Source organism: Lampetra fluviatilis, chromosome 1, assembly GCF_964198595.1.
Source record: "Lampetra fluviatilis chromosome 1, kcLamFluv1.1, whole genome shotgun sequence".
NCBI classification, from domain to species: Eukaryota; Metazoa; Chordata; class Hyperoartia; order Petromyzontiformes; family Petromyzontidae; genus Lampetra; species Lampetra fluviatilis.
The window spans coordinates 23,936,162-23,953,056 of NC_136275.1; the positions used below are offsets into that span (position 1 = coordinate 23,936,162).

At 43.8% G+C, this 16,895-nt stretch overlaps 1 protein-coding gene across 1 annotated transcript in view; it reads right to left on the bottom strand.

The window, feature by feature from the left end:
• The window catches only part of VPS50 (VPS50 subunit of EARP/GARPII complex), a 104,154-nt gene that overhangs the window by 38,387 nt on the left and 48,872 nt on the right, over nt 1–16,895 (bottom strand). The window contains exons 14-16 of the mRNA XM_078859780.1: nt 2,782–2,873; nt 2,269–2,363; nt 1,350–1,448 (exon numbers count right to left, since the gene is read on the bottom strand). Of these exons, the coding sequence (XP_078715906.1) occupies nt 1,350–1,448; nt 2,269–2,363; nt 2,782–2,873 (286 nt within the window). The remainder of the gene's footprint in view (nt 1–1,349; nt 1,449–2,268; nt 2,364–2,781; nt 2,874–16,895) is intronic.

A 16,895-nucleotide genomic window follows, 5' to 3' on the forward strand; every position in this document is an offset into this window, starting at 1 on the left:
AGGAACGTTGGGTTGCTCGGTCAATGGCCAGGGTCAATGGCGGCGTGGTGTATTCATTAAATATGCCCGACTGTGAGGGCGGGCACAAGCCGGCGTGAGTATGTTAAACGTTGAGTTTTATAAGGGCACCACGAGGTGACCAGCCCCTCCCCACCCAGCCCCACCGCTCCCACCCCCCACCCAGCCCCACCCTCCCCACCCAATTCCTCCCCACCCAGCCCCTCCCCACCCTCCCCACCCAGCCCCACCCTCCCCCGCACAAGCCGGCGTGAGTATGTTAAACGTTGAGTTTTATAAGGGCACCACGGGGTGACCAGCCCCTCCCCACCCAGCCCCACCCCTCCCACCCCCCACCCAGCCCCACCCTCCCCACCCAGTTCCTCCCCACCCAGCCCCTCCCCACCCTCCCCACCCAGCCCCACCCTCCCCCGCACAAGCCGGCGTGAGTATGTTAAACGTTGAGTTTTATAAGGGCACCACGGGGTGACCAGCCCCTCCCCACCCAGCCCCACCCCTCCCACCCCCCACCCAGCCCCACCCTCCCCCGCACAAGCCGGCGTGAGTATGTTAAACGTTGAGTTTTATAAGGGCACCACGGGGTGACCAGCCCCTCCCCACCCAGCCCCACCCCTCCCACCCCCCACCCAGCCCCACCCTCCCCACCCAGCTCCTCCCCACCCTCCCCACCCAGCCCCTCCCCACCCAGCCCTTCCCCACCCTCCCCACCCAGCCCCACCCTCCCCCACACAAGCCGGCGTGAGTATGTTAAACGTTGAGTTTTATAAGGCCACCACGGGGTGACCAGCCCCTCCCCACCCAGCCCCACCCCTCCCACCCCCCACCCAGCCCCACCCTCCCCACCCAGCTCCTCCCCACCCTCCCCACCCAGCCCCTCCCCACCCAGCCCCTCCCCACCCTCCCCACCCAGCCCCACCCTCCCCCGCACAAACCGGCGTGAGTATGTTAAACGTTGAGTTTTATAAGGGCACCACGGGGTGACCAGCCCCTCCCCACCCAGCCCCACCCCTCCCACCCCCCACCCAGCGCCACCCTCCCCACCGAGCCCCTCCCCACCCTCCCCACCCAGCCCCTCCCCACCCTCCCCACCCAGCCCCTCCCCACCCTCCCCACCCAGCCCCACCCTCTCCACCCAGCCCCACCCCACCCTTCCCACCCAGCCCCTCCCTCCCCACCCAGCCCCTCCCTCCACGACAGACGGATGGACACAATAATCCCCTGTGGGCTGGTGGAACCAGTGGGTTCCTACCAGTATTAAGTGTTAGCCTGGTAGCACAAGAGACTGTTAGAATATCTAATTTCAGTGGTTTGCTGGGTGCAGTGGGCCATGCCTGTGGTAGTTCTTGAAATAGTTGAGGCTCTGCTTCCGGATGGACTCCTGCAGACCCTCTGACTTGCTGCTGCAAAACTCATCGCCAATATCCATCAACCTGAAACATATAGGTAAAAACTAAATCTACATTTATATCTACGTGGCTGCAAGACCTGAGATAGGAATGCATTGTGTTCCTAACAGTTCACTAGATAGGTTAGAAAATTGAGTAAAAGCAAGATAAAAATGTAATGATTTTTACTGAATGTGTAATAACAGCCATAGAGGGTTCACGTGGGGATTGGCTTGTCGGTCCTGCTTGTAGCCAATAAGGGTTGAGATAGGGAGCATGGCCCAGGCGTGATCACAGCATGTCATCAGGAGTGATTGGCCTAGCCATTCGGGGCCCCAGCTAATGGGGAGCCGGATGAGAGGCGTGGTCCCGGGATTGACAGGGAACCATCGAGATGGTCGAAGCTGTCCATGAACGATTGGCTGGGGGGACCACGTGACGAAGGGATTAAGAGAGAGTGAGAGGGAACGATCGAGAGCAGACTGGAAACTGACAAGAGCAGGGTCACGCGCGGACGGGGGCTCTGGGTGCCACGTGCGCGGTGGGGACTTAGTGCGAAGTCTGTCCTCTCTCCGTTGTCTGCCAGCAACGGAGAGTGAGTGAGTAAAGTGTATTGTGGAGTGGAAATAAAAAGGACTGATTCCGAAGCCGTCTCAAGAAGGATTATTATAAATGTATAGCCACTCCTTCAGAACAAATTCACAATGGTAATTGCTATAAGGAGATCATTTCCCCCACCATGAGAATATACAATTCATGCCAATGGCTAAGAGCTACCGACACCCCATCACTCGTTTGAACAGGAAGATACATTTTTACTTTAACCGACATGAGTCCTGAATCTGTTGGGCGCTAGAAGTCTCACCGGTTAATGATGTCCAGCACAAATATGAAGTCGTCGTATTTAAAGTGCGCCAGGTCAGTTCCCAGGATATAGGTTTTGACCTTCTGCTGAACATCCTACACTCATCACAGAACAACCAGCACATGAGGACACAATTCACATAAAGGAAAAACAACGTAACCGGCTGCTTTACTACCAAAACAAAACATAACCCGCAACATCGATCCTGAAATCATCCACCATCTCCAGCCTTTATTTTCACATTAAAAGTAATTTGCAAGAAGAACAGACCACCTCATTTACATGTCAGTGATTGAAGGAGACCAGTGAAAGAAGAGATCTGAATTAGGGACTTTAGCAGCTCCTGTTTTAGACATTAATGTTGGTTTTGTTCACATGAACAAGATATTCTATTGTTACAAATAAGAGAAACAGCACTCATGACATCTCCTAACCAAAGCCAAGTAAATGCCCGAGGTCAGCCTGGGTCGTTGTTCTACAGAGGTTTGGGGACTTGTTCGATAGATGCCACACCTGCCAGATACGAGTCAGGCCGTGCTCCAGCTTTTTTTGCACATAGCTGCGATCGAAGCATGGTTCTTCCGCCTCTGGGAGTGACACCTCACCTGCAAAATAGAACAAAGATAAAGATCCCTTGTATAATTTTTAAAAGAATGTAGGAGAAAGTGCTGTTAGCGTGCACCTATGAAGGCTGGAACGGCACATGAGGGGGTGGGAAGCCAGCACCACGCCAGACCGCATTTGTCTCCCCAGAAGTGATGCTTACACACCACACCAGCTACTCATTTGAGGCTGAGACAACCTAGAGGGGAGGCCCATGAGATGGTTCAGATAATCGTCACTGGTGTTAGCTGTGAGCGGGAATCGAACTCGGGTTGCCGGGTTCGGAGCGCAGCACGCTAACCGTTGCACTACCGCTCACACACACGCACGCAATGCGCACACACAAATGCACGGTAAGCAACAAATGAAGTCGAATGTTTTGTTCACCCAAGAAAGTCTTATGGAGTCTATAAAGGTTAGCACAATATTTATGTTTGGAATGTTAGGCAAACTGTTGCTTTAAAGTATCTTTGTATTAGGAAGTAACCCAGAGTACACACACTTGTAAAGAAAGAATGAACCAACTCAAGGGAGATAAGTCACCGACCTATTGTATAATTTCGTTGCTCAATCCCAACTACAATTCGTGTAATCTAGTCATTTGCATGTGGGGTTGGTAGATTAGAAATATTTAATCACGTGTTAAACAATTTACAAACGCCAGGGCTACAAAAGTGGCTTGTAGACAAAAGAACGTAAAATAAGCTGATAGCTTTTTGGTGAATACATTTTTGAGTGCTATTTCCTTATACACAGAGGCGTTCTACAGGCAGAACTGTTTCCCCATACATGCAAAAATTATCATTAAAAAATTTGGCAAACATCCCAATGCAGTATTTTTTTCTTCATACCCCCAGATGATTTTCTGGTTATCTAAAAGATATGATCATTAGAATGTGTTTTTTAGATAATATTTTGTATTGGTTTATAGGAAACTAAATTTCGATTTAAAGCTTTCGTGATTGCAGGGATTCATATTCTTGGTTCTTTCGTTAAGTTACCGAAATAACCAAAAATACAAAACTAAATGTTTCTTTGTTGTGTATATATGTATGTGCTCATAAAATGGCTACAAAAATATATGTACAAGACACATTTTACGACCACAAATGAAAAGGAAAGAAAACCACAGTGTCGGCCATATCTGTCCTTGTTTCTTAAATGTGTAACACATGGCTTCGTGTCACCTTGTTTGAGATTACTGTAGTTTCCCAGCAACCGCAAGGACAGCCCCCCTTCATCCCCCGTGCAGAGGGCTCACTGAAAACAGCTGTTCTGCATCCTCTTGGATGCAATTATTGATGTTATTGTTTTGCCTCTGTAGTGCAGTGTATGAGATGCAGCGTGCGCATGGGGCGAGCATCGAAGGCAGCCTGTGGGGGCTATGGGAGAGTTGAACTCTCTCGACACTTGGTCAGATAAACAGCACTAACAGAAGAGGCCATGTGTGCCCCAGCAGAACCTGAAATGTGACAGGCGGAGAAATAGAGGGGAGCGAGGAGGCAGGGCAAGGGGATGCAGAGATGGAGTGGGAATAGACATGGTTAGAGAATGAAAGTACGACATTACAGTGGTTGAAAGAGGAGGCCAAACGCGTAATAATATACACATACAAACAGGCGTAAATAATGAAGCAAACAGCAACAAATAAAGGGGAAAAACAAACGTGGATGAGGAATTAAAGAACAAGCAAAATGTTTCAAGTCATCCAGACACCGAGTTAAAGTGAGTACAAAATGTTAGAGGTGGTTAGTAACATTATAAACCTCTTGATGTATAATAATAGATCTCTTTTCAACACTTTGTTTCCTAGGAAAGTATTGTTGTGTCTCAGTGGGCTTTCACGTGATTCTATAACAAGAATCTGCACTGGACACATGTGTCTTTATTCTTTGATGAATAAACTTACTATATACAAAATGCTTAATGACTGCAGGAGCCACAACTATTCAGAGCCTCTGCTCGTTGTGCAAAAAGAGTCCATTCTCATTTGACGATGTAAACCTCGGTGAAAATGTAGCTGAGTGCATACAAATGCAGTGTACGACTCAAACCAGACAAGCCATGGCACGGTTCATCACGGTGTAAAAAGGCGAGGCGATGCAAACACTGGCACCCCCTTGCGTTACAACGAGCAAAATGTTTATAAATGCAATGTTACACGGTGAAGGGGAGGGAACGCTTTTGCTCATAACATATGAACGACAGTGACATATGCCCTTCCGATATAAACACGTGTAAACTTCCGCTGCCAGAAAATAACAAAGGAGCAAACGATTAAATGCGTAAAAAGCGGTAAACAAACGCAAGGTAAAAAAAACATAAATATAAGAATAATAGGTAGCCATTATGTTTCCACAAATAAACAAGCGATGGGACGATGTTTATCTCTGTTGGTGGCTCTAAGCGAGTGAAGAAAAATCCACATTCCCCTGGTGGGGAGGCATTCTCTCTGCAGGATGAACATTGATGACCTCCAATAAAGTATTTGTTATTTCGATTTAAAGCTTTCGTGACTGCATGGATTCATATTCTTGGTTCTTTCGGAAAAGTCACGTAGAAGGGAAATAATAAAATAATAAAAACAAAACATAGTAAGATAAAATTCTCACGACGTTTCAGCCATAATGCAAGCAGCCGTCATCAGGTGAAGAACAGGGCTATTATTTCCCTTCTACGTGACTTTACCAAAAGAACCAAGAATATTTGTTATTTGGTCGACCTTAAAAGGGTATGATGATGGACTGGATCAACTCCCGACTCGTATTTAAAGTCACGACCCTTTCGATCGTGAGTCACAGCTCCACCCAGCCTGATAGATACAAATCATGCAAATAACATTGAAGAGTCCCATGATTATTGATAATGGCCTCGGGGGTATGAATTAATGTATTACTGAGCTTGCCAGATGAACAAATAGCCAAGCCACCTTGTCATACTGACACGGAGAGTGTGCCAGTGTGCATTAATAACATGATGCAAGGCGTTGCTATTTAATAACATTTAAAACCACATTTTGAAGATAATTAAGAAGCACACTTTTGACGCAATTATTGTTAGAAGGCTTTCACTATAAACGGTCAAATGTGGTCTCTGAGCTTATTGTTTTCCTTGTTAGACTTTGCTCAGCTTTCTCTTGGTGTGTATCCAACTGAAGGTAAAAGCAAATAAGTATAGCATAGGATTCTACAAATGTGTGTAACGTGATATGGATAAGCAAGATAGATTTATCAGTACTGCAGGGAAGCTGCGTGGAAACTTGCGACTTGAGAGAAAAAACAATTAGTGAGCATCTCCACTCTGAAAGTTTTTCAAGTTATCTGCGCTCTTCATAAGGCAAATTTCTTTTCACGTTCATTCTACTGACAATACCAATTTCTTACACAACCAGTGAGAATCAGCAGGGTATTTGGAAGTGAAGAAAATGTCACTTCAACGTCTGCTCGAATGAAAATGAAAGCACAGTGGGCACGCTATCGGAATGCGCCAAAAGAGGCACAAGGTGATACGAGGCAATTTCCCGGAGGTTAGAGCGTTGTTCTCGAGGATTTCTCACCTAAGTTTCTGCCTCACTGCTTGTTTAATTCCCCAGCGTGGTAGATCCTGAATTTGAGCATCACGTGCGCTGCAAACTAATAAAAGAGATTAAACGAGCGATTCTGCTGTATGGTAAGGGTGTGGGATGGAGGCTGCGAATGAACCTTTACACAGCATGCACTGTCTGTTCTGCATTCACCTGCTAAAAACAGAACGACAAGATTCACCGTAAACTTGCAAGAAAAAAAGAGAAGCATGAAATAAGCAACTCAATATGGGATAATAATTATAGAGCCAACCACATTCCAGCCAACAATAACTTCAACAACAATTAGGAGCAAACATTTTGAAACGTTAGAATAATATTAACATTATTAATGAGATAAAATTGTTATTATGAACGGCTTTAATTACAAATGCACTGATATTGATAAAAATGAAATCCGATGCCACTGCTGTTTAAATATGACAGTGAGTGAATACGTGCACGGCCACACATCACCACTGAACTCTGCACGAGTTCCCGTCAGATATTTGATATGTGCATTCAAGAGGCAACACGCCCTACCCTGCCCGGGAACAGTGTGGGAATTGTGGATTGGGGGTTGAGGGTTAGGGGCTGGGCAGGGGGCGGAGAGGATGGGCGATAGCTTGAAGGGAGGGAACAGACGGAAGTGACTGGATGTCTGATGGGAATAAGGGCTCAGGGTGGAAAGGTAATAAGCTTCATTTTAAGTTGATAAGTCTGTGACACTATTTAAAATCAAAACGGGATCAAATAATTTTTTTTCCATGCACTCTTCCTCCTCCTCATCCACCGACATGGACACATCATCCTCGTGGGTATTGCAAAATCGAAAAAATATATACATCTCTAATGTGCTTAAAGCACAATTCTCTCTGGTGTCACAGGAAGCACATGCCTCGCCTGAAAGTTTAAGCACACGGAAGAGAGCAAGTGTCTGAAAGAACAGACTGAACACGTTCACGGCCACGCCTCGACACAAAAGAATAATAAAAATGCAAAACTCCCCTAGAACGAGAAAAGGCAAATGATTAGGGTTAAAATCTCCACCTCCTCTTCAAATAAACACTCGACAAGCGAGGAGGCTAGGCTCTGCGAGCTGGGACCCCGAGGGGTCACACGGCGCTGGCCTTTGGGGATTTTCCCAGGCGCGGGCGTCTCTGGGAAATGGTGCTATCTCGTCATCGCTAAAACAAAAGCCCTGGCGCCGTTCTGGCACCCGGAGCGGCCCGCACGCAGCGGCCAGCGGCCAAGCCTGGGGATGCAGCACGCTCGCTCGCTTGCTTGGCTCGCTCGCACGCCCGTCCGCTCGCTCGCTCATCCGCCTGCCCAGCGAGTAGGTGGTTAAGTCTGCAGGGAGCTGCTGCCAAGACAGCTTGGCTTATTGCAGTTGCAGTGGGCTTCGGTCAGCCACGAGACTGCATGTGCAGTGGGTGAAAGGGGCACTGGTATCAGCCGCCAACAAACACGACGCGGGCACAGCTAATGGACCCCAAAAATGACTGTAATTAATAAAACCTAGGGGATTTGGTAGCGGTGTACAAAGACTGATAACACCAAAAAAACCAGCGTCAATTACACTGCCTAATTGCGGAAACATTACAGGCTAACAGTTTGTGCAATGACCCTTCTGCTCTGTCCTTCTGTTCTAAATAAGTATTTTCCTGCAAGATATGTATGTTGAACTTCTTTCGAACCAACCGTGCGAATCGGGGGTGCATAATAGTCTTTGAAATAGTTTTTGCAATAGTAGTCTGTGAAATATTTGTTTGTAACAAGACAGTGTTAATCACCACTGTCACATATATTATGTCAAATGTGTGTTTCAGTGTATGTGCAAGATTTTACTTCTACACAAATGACAGAATGTCGACAACGATAATACTACTGGAACTAGAACTATCCAAAGGTTACAGGACAAAGGAAACAATTGATTCGCTTTGACCTTTCAACGAATACAAATGTTCAAGTAAAAATGCATTCAGTTAATTATATGTCAGGGTTGTAACACTCTGTAGGCCTCTTGGAAACAGTTTTTAATTAATTAGTGGATTAAGATTTTCTCGATTCCCACCTCAAACTGGAATCCTTTCAGAGATATTTCTCACATTTAGGAATTTGCAGCCGCATCTAAATAAAAAGACTTACCTTTATAAATCTTAAATAGGTTTTAAACTAGCAGTGAAAAAAACCCTTATATCATTAAATAATCGTGTGCAAACAAGATCAAATACATATTCACAGAGTGGAATAAAAATTTCGTACAAATTTTATAACAAGGTAAAGCTGCCATGTATTCATGTTATTGCAGAATGTTATTTAAACTAACGCAATAAATAAATATTTTTACATTTAAAAGCACCATTTGTATAATGAAGCCTTGAAAATTCGCAGTCTTTACACAGGGATTGGTTATGGCATTTTCTAAAGCCTGTAAGTGTACAATATCATGGTCTCTTTTGCCCATTTGCTTACATTATTTGGTATTCTTGACTGTTTAAGTTCACCTCAGAGGTCTCTTGCTCAATTACTCTAAACACATACTAAAATAAATAAAAACTTGCAGGCATCCAATCATATTTACTTATGCTGCTGAGGCATAAATTGCTTAGGGTGCTTCTATATTTGAAACCACACATGCTCCATGGGGCATCCAGCTGAGATGGGCCATCGAGGGCTGAACTGTGACATAGTCAGCTTGCGATATCAATGTGGGTACTGCGCATCACCAAGCAAGTGCTGGAGAGTGAAAACTACGTGCCAAACCCTTTTACTAACTGGCTCAGAGGCGTGCTTGAACAAATATTCGCTGTGCAGTACTGCCATACCCTTCTGCATTAAGACCCAGCTTCCCCGTGCAAACACTGCATGGGTCATCCTCCTGAGATTTATGGCATGCACGCACCAGTGCCACCATTATTGTAGTGAGTGTCTGTCCCAGGAGCGGACTCTGTATGTATGTTGAACTTCTTTCACACCATACGTAGCCAACCGTGCTAATTGGAGGTGCGGGGAAGGACAACAAACTGAACACAAAAAGCAGTTCTAAAGAAACAAATTCTGACCTGGAGTATACACCGGCAGTAGATTAGCGCATGATAATAACATGTACTGTGTGTGAAATGCCAACCTGAAGATGCAGTCAGGTGTATGTAGGAGGCATTACAGAAAGTAGGTTTCGGATTTCTTTTTGTGGAGGTTTTGTAATCCTGTCTTGGATTGGTTATTTTTTTTTCAGGTCATCCAGTTACCTCTTTGGGGTGAAAAATCCTTTAAAATATATGGTACATTGTATTTTAATGGAATTAAATCATGGGACAGATAACCTGACAGCCATACAATTTAGCATCAGGATAATTTCACCTATTATGGAGAAGGCAAGTTTCTTAAACAGCAGGTGGTGCAATACCTAAAAATAATTTCAACACGTCTAATATGCTGGTGGTGTTCTTGTAATGATGTTGCTGTAGAATTGCCCATATGTTTATCTATGTATTGTTGTACTAATTTAAAAGAATATTCACATACTAATAATAAACTGTAATAAAATACAAATATACTCTTTGGTTTTTTCGGTAAAGTCATGTAGGTAAAAAATAAAATAAAATAAAATAAATGAAAACAACTAAATTAAATCACGACGTTTCGGGCGTAACACAAGCGTCCTTCTTCAGATGGGGACAACGTAGCAAAAGCACAACCACTTAAGTGTTGCGCCCAAAACGCCGTGATTTAATTTAGTTGTTTTCATTAATTTTATTTCATTTTTTACCTACGTGACTTTACCGAAAAAAACAAAGAATATTAATCCTTGCAGTCATGAAAGCTTCAAATCTAAAATACAAATATGTTGATAATGGGATTTCTACTCAACAAAGGCCTCCAAAATGGGGTCAGGGGGCACAGTGGTGAAGTGATTCGTGCCCTTAACTATAAACCTGGTGATCCAATTCCCAGCCACGGCTAACAGAAACTTCCAACTTGGGTTGCCACGGTGGCAATATGTTAACTACCTCGCCTGGTATGCAGGAGGTCGGGAGTTCAATCCCGACCCTGATACCTGCTGTATATTTATATTTTTTATGTTTCTCCCCGTGCTCGTGTGGATTTTTCTCCGGGTCCTCCGGTTTTTCCCTCCACATTTAGAAACATGCGTTTAGAGTATTTTGCTGCTATAAATTTCCACATAAGCCACTTCATTGAACTACCATTTGTAGCCAGGTTGCTTCTGAAAAAGAGCTGCATAGCTCAGTGGGCCTGACCTGGTAATAATAGTTTAAGTTTCGTGTTTAGTTTCAAACATGAGCAAACAGGTAAGATCCAAAAGGGCAGTGGCAGTGTCCACAACAATGGGGACAACATATTCGAAAATGTCAACTTTCTGGCAGGGCCACTGGTGGAAGAAATAAGACATGTAGCGTCACATGTGGTGGGCCAAAATGATCACACATGCATGCTTCAAAGCCTCACCCTTCCTTGCTAAAGTTGGAAGGTTTTAAATCCGAACTGCAACTCCTAACCCCAGTAAGGGTTGTGCAATGTTAGCGGACGGTCTCGTGAGAATGTTAATAAGCGGTGGTTGGCGAGGGTGAAGCCGTGAAGTCAAGGCGAGGTCTGAATAAACATCCTGAAGGATATCGTCTCTTAGAGCCCCAGAGATACATAAGCCCGGCGTTGCATTAGGCCTCTGTGCATTGCACAGAAGATAGCATGTGCCCCTCTGCCCTTTGGCTGCACTGCAATACACAACAACAAAAACAGTTCAGCTCAGCAGACATGCAGTCACATCGGACCGAGCAAGCAGTCACATCGCTCACATTTGTGATGCTCCCGCGCCTCCAGATGCAACACTAAAACATGTTTACAGCCTTCCGTATATCTCCTGCTGGATGAAGAACTCGACATTCCATGAGAGTCGTGGGGGTTATTTGAACAGACTTCTACCATGCTGGTCAGTGTGCATTGGCCCAGGCGCAGTTCAGATGTCACTCATCACTGATATGAGCCTGAGCTGGGAAATGGATTCAAGACACTGGGTTAATGGCGCAGTGCACTAACCACTGTGCCACCACTGTACACTGGGTGCACAGAAGCTGAAAGTATGGGTAGATGGTAATAGGTTTTTACCCTTTTATCTGGCACCAAAACTGACACCTTTATACAAGGGTTCATGCTTGCAATAACCACAACACAAGCAGTCAAAATGCAAACAAAAAGAGCCAACACCATGTGAGACTAGGCTCTAATAAAAGCCATCTCGAGTGTGGACCAATCAATTTCAAGGACAGTGCATATCATTATCAGAGTTGTCTCTGTTTGCATTTTGACTGCTTGTGTTGTGGTTATTGCAAACATGATCCCTTGTATAAAGGTGTCCGTTTTGGTGCCAGATAAAAGGGTAAAAACCTATTACTATATCTTTCTACTGGCAAATCAGGTCTCATAATGTATGGGTATATGCATAGATGAGCTGCCATTACAAATGAGGTTGGTCTAATTGTGATGAGTCCACACTTGACTGCTTTATCTGCAGTGCAAAATAATCTCATTCGTGCTTTGTGCATTCACACTCAAGCCTTGATCGAGTCCCAATACACTTTTAAGCAGAGTCTTTTTAGTCGGATCTTGCTTAAGATGTGTCTCTAACTTGCATTTCTGTATATCTGGGAGTATGCTGCAGATTGGAACAGTCACTCTCTGTGCATTAACCTGAACTTTCAAGCAGCAGTCTCTTATAAAGCTAGAGCATTACCTACTATAATCACTCAGGAATGTCTGTCCGTCCCGCGCGTGACGTCACTCCACATGAGGCCCACCCCCCACGTGATGTCACTCCACATTAAGCCCACCACCCCCTCATTAATATTAATGAGTGGGTGGATTTTTACACTAACGCAGAGGAAAGTCGAGCTGAATTTAATAATTTATTATGCAAAGTCGCTTCAAATATGACGTTTCTTTACAGAAAGTGGCGGTAAATAAACGCCTTTAAAAAAGTTATTTTTTAAAACAACGGTTTTATAAACAACTTCGTTCAACTCACAGTCGAGAAGTACGTCAATGATGTGGCGCCTGCTCCCACATCAACGCTTACTTGAAATAATTGGTAATTTTATAAATGAATCTTCAATGTACTACTCGTTCACACTGAGCAGGCGCGCCTGAGACATGCGGCGCCTGCTTTTTATGTGAGGCGATTCCACAGTTTGTAATTGCTTGAAAAGAGGCAATTAATTTATGCCGATTTTGATACGGGCATGCATTGTCACCGGATCTGAGTACGTGTGCAAAATTTCGAATTGATTGGACAACAGGAAGTAGACTAACTTTTGATTACAAGATTTGACCACGACAAACAGGAGTCAAGTTAAATAAAACCTTTGAAAAATAAATCTATGCAGCACAGTGCTACATCCGTGCATGACGTCACTGCAAAAGAGCCCCCCCCCCTCCCCTTCATTAATATTCATGCCTGCGTGGAAATTTACACTGACACTCCACATGCCGCACTCCTCCCCTAATTAATAATCATGAGTGGGTGACACTCCACATGCCGCACCCCTCTACAATAACCATGAGGGGGTGACGTCACTCCACATGCAGCACCCCTCCCCAATAACCATTAGCGGGTGATGTCACTCCATATGGGGCAACCCCCCCCCGCCTCATTAATAATCATGAGCTGAACAATTTTTCTATTGAATATTTCAGATTTACTGCAATATACACCCGTCCTTGGACGGGCAAAAAAAAGTGTATATTATTAGTTGTTATCCTTATCAGTCTCTTTTATCTCTTGCCAAATACAAAGCTGCAAGGGACAATTTTCAAACGTGTCATCAAGCAAGCAAAACTGCAAATGCAAGCAAACTGACATCTTGTCCAGATGGCTCTTGTCAATTCTGGTCATTTGCCAAAGTTATTTCAAACAGTTTCTGCAAAAGTTGATTTGCACCAAGAAGAAATTAATCTGGTTTGGAATACTGCGATCGTATCTGAGATGGAGCGCCCGCTTCCTACCCCCCACTGGACTTCATAAAAGTCCATGTAAAGCAGTCAGGTTGGCTGAAGATCCAGCACTCACGGATTAATTTCAATCACTTGCTTATCTGTGTTCAGCCATCTCTCCTTTATCACACTTTTTTCGCTACAACCAAGGCCACTTCCCGTGATAGTCGCTCATTGATTCCTTCACCCATTTTGAGGACACCATCTACCAGACTGATGGCTTCGTCTCATCGAGACTGAGTTCAACCACCATTCACGACACACAATTCTCTGCACAGTTTGTATATTGTCCCCCATATTCTGCATGATTTTTCTCCGGGTTCTTCGGTTTCCTCCATGCAGATAGCTAAAAAAAACATACAATGCAACTGGTGTGGGTCAAATACCCAGATGCTTAGAAATGACCAGAAAATCCATAAAGTGAGAGGGCACAAAGCAACATTGTACCCAACTGCGAAAGCAAGGCAGGTAGGACCCTCCTCAAAAGTGTTGAGACTCAGCTATGCTTTCCTGCGCATATAAGAGTAATAATAATAACCGTGATGAGGGAAAAATTATTATTCCTGCACGATCCACAAACCTTGCTTCTAAACATTGTATTACAGGCATGTGCCACTATAAACAGAGTAATTTACATTAGTTAACTTCATACAACTTGTCTTGCAATGTATAGTGTTTTGGCTTGAACCGACACACATTAGGGGAAGCCATGCAGATTTAGCTACAAGTACCAATCAACGCTGGCTGTATTGCCAAACACCAAAAGGCATGTGTGGCAAGTCTTATTTCCATGGAAAGACTTGCAGAATTGTGCACAAGAATAATTCGCATGGGCTCTATTGACACAGCACTCCACTTCCAAGCCTTTGCAAGCAACCATCGGATAAGCCCAAATGCAAGGATTATATTGTTGCTGTTATTTTCCAGGGACTCACAAAAGATGACATGCCGCTTAGCACTATATTTATTGTGGGAATCATCCTCACTCCAAGCACAAACGACCGTCGAGATGCAATCAATCAAACTGTTGCACAGAACAGACTGTAACATGCTGGTGTATATTTATAGCTGGAGCCCCAGTGTGCTTTTCTTTATAGCGTGATGCAGGTCTGTTTAGTGCCAGGTCTCGAGTGGATTTCAGCGATCACCACAATCGCATGTACTGCCTTTACCAGAAAGGTTTTTAATGCTCTTCTAAGAGGTTTCAGATCCTAAAAATCAGCCTGTATGTTACTACATATATACTGTGTATGTAACATTTGAGAGAATTGTAAAAACAGACATTTTTATCTAAGCGAAAAGGAAGGAAAGCGATGACATTCGACCAGCTGGGAATCGTGATACAGATGGGTATGAGCAATTAAAAGGCAAAAAAACCCACTACGGAGCTCATGTTTCCCTTTCAAAGGCGATACTGCATCTCAAACGATACAATTAATACATTTATCATACACAGAAACCAACACACAAGTGAGGGCCACTAAAATATAGGTGGTGAGGTATGAGTGCAATGCATCATCTGCCCCACCCAGGCATTTGACGAAGCGGTCCCGATTGAGGGCTGCGATTCGATTCAAGAAAACATATTGTTCGTCTCATTTCTCTGTCATGTCTTTTTATGCCGTACAGTTTTGTTCACTCCTTAAGCCTAAATCTAACATTACAGCATATCATGTGTATATAGTAAAAACAATAAATCAAAAAAACGACTGGCGTGTTAAATTATTTGCATAAATCGTGAACCTTAACCGATTTTGATGAGTGAATGTAGTGATGCATTGTTAAACCCCTAAAGTAAAATACTCAGTCACTTTTTTACCACATTTTCAATATCCATTATAAATGTGAAGACAGCACTTGTTATTAATAATACATTAAAATTAGAATACATGTTGATAAAACTGCCTGGTCGCTCATAATAAAAATGTATGTAGATTGTGTAGTTTGTACAGCTTCATTATAGATTTCTCAAATAATTCTAATTTTAAGTTTTATTTGAACAAATATAATCGTTAACCCAATTAACGTCATCTGATAATCATCAATATGCTTCTCTAATAATGACCTGCTTTGGCAGTTTGGCCGATTCCTTTCGAATAATTGTTGAACGTGTGTGGAATAATTCTAGATTTGAAGCTTTCGTGACTGCAAGGATTCATACGCTTTGTTTTTTTCGATAAAGTCACGTAGGTTAAAAGAAAACAAATAAATTAAATCTTGATACAGCAATTTTGCTGTGACGGTTTCACCTGAAGACGGAAGCTTGTGTTGCCTCCGAAACGTCGTGATTTAATTTATTTGTTTTATTTTAACCTACGTGACTTTACCGAAAAAACCAAAGAATGTGTGTGGAATACCCAGAGAAACAGTTGACATTCAAGATACAGAATGAATGTCAGTAATCTACTGGCTGTACAGTGGCATATTTGCTGTTTTTGTAGATAGGCATCATATGCGCATGATGATCTCTGTGCACGCCACAATCAGCCGGACACGGAGGTGTGCGCCGACGATGATACCGAATTTCGACGTGTAATTTTTGTTAGATTATTTCTCGACTTCAGCACGTATACCTACGGTATATGAATGCGTACAACCCCACTGACCTTGCGTGAAACCACAAAGATCTGCATCGACACTAACAAGCAATTTGCTTCTGGGCACCCTGAATGCTACAGCGTGTGATTAATTACAGGTTGCTTGGCTTGGCGCTGCAGGGGCACGGGGCTGACGACGCCAACTTCTCAAGCGTGCGGCCAAGAATCACGTGCTCAAAACAGTTCTCTGGCGATGGCCGGGGGGCAAAATGGATGCTCTCAATTTCCTTAAGAAGTCTTAAACACAGATTTGGTTACACGTCTGTGAGCTTTGCCAGAAGGAGGGGGAAAAAAAACTACACCGTAAAATCGTGGGAATCAAGATATAGCCACCTGACTTTGGGAGGCTCGCAGAGATTACTCGTATTCCCATCTATCCCGCTCAGACGTAAATGAGTTACTGGCTCGCCTTCTGGTCACGCAGTGGACGCAGAGTTACTGCGTTCATACCCACTACATGCTGCAGTGACATGAGCTAATAGACATGCCATCTGGCACATATATTAGATTTTTATGAACTTAATAGAAATGTAATATATTTTTGAATAAAACCAACAGGTATAACATACATTAGCGCCCTCAAATGTTTCCGTTATTTCATTAAAACATTTGCTTTGACAAACGTGTACGATTATCTTAACGATACCAAAACATGTAATTCTGCAACACGAAAAGAGAGAGACTAACAACTTAAAAAAGTAAAAAAACACTATTCTCACATTATCTTGCTAACATCACCCGAGGACACACGAATGTGGTTTCAATTTGAGTTTGGCGCTCTTAAAAGTTATAAACAAAACAGATGTAGAACACACGTAGAAACTCGTGTGTGTGTATACGTCTGTTTTAAAATATTT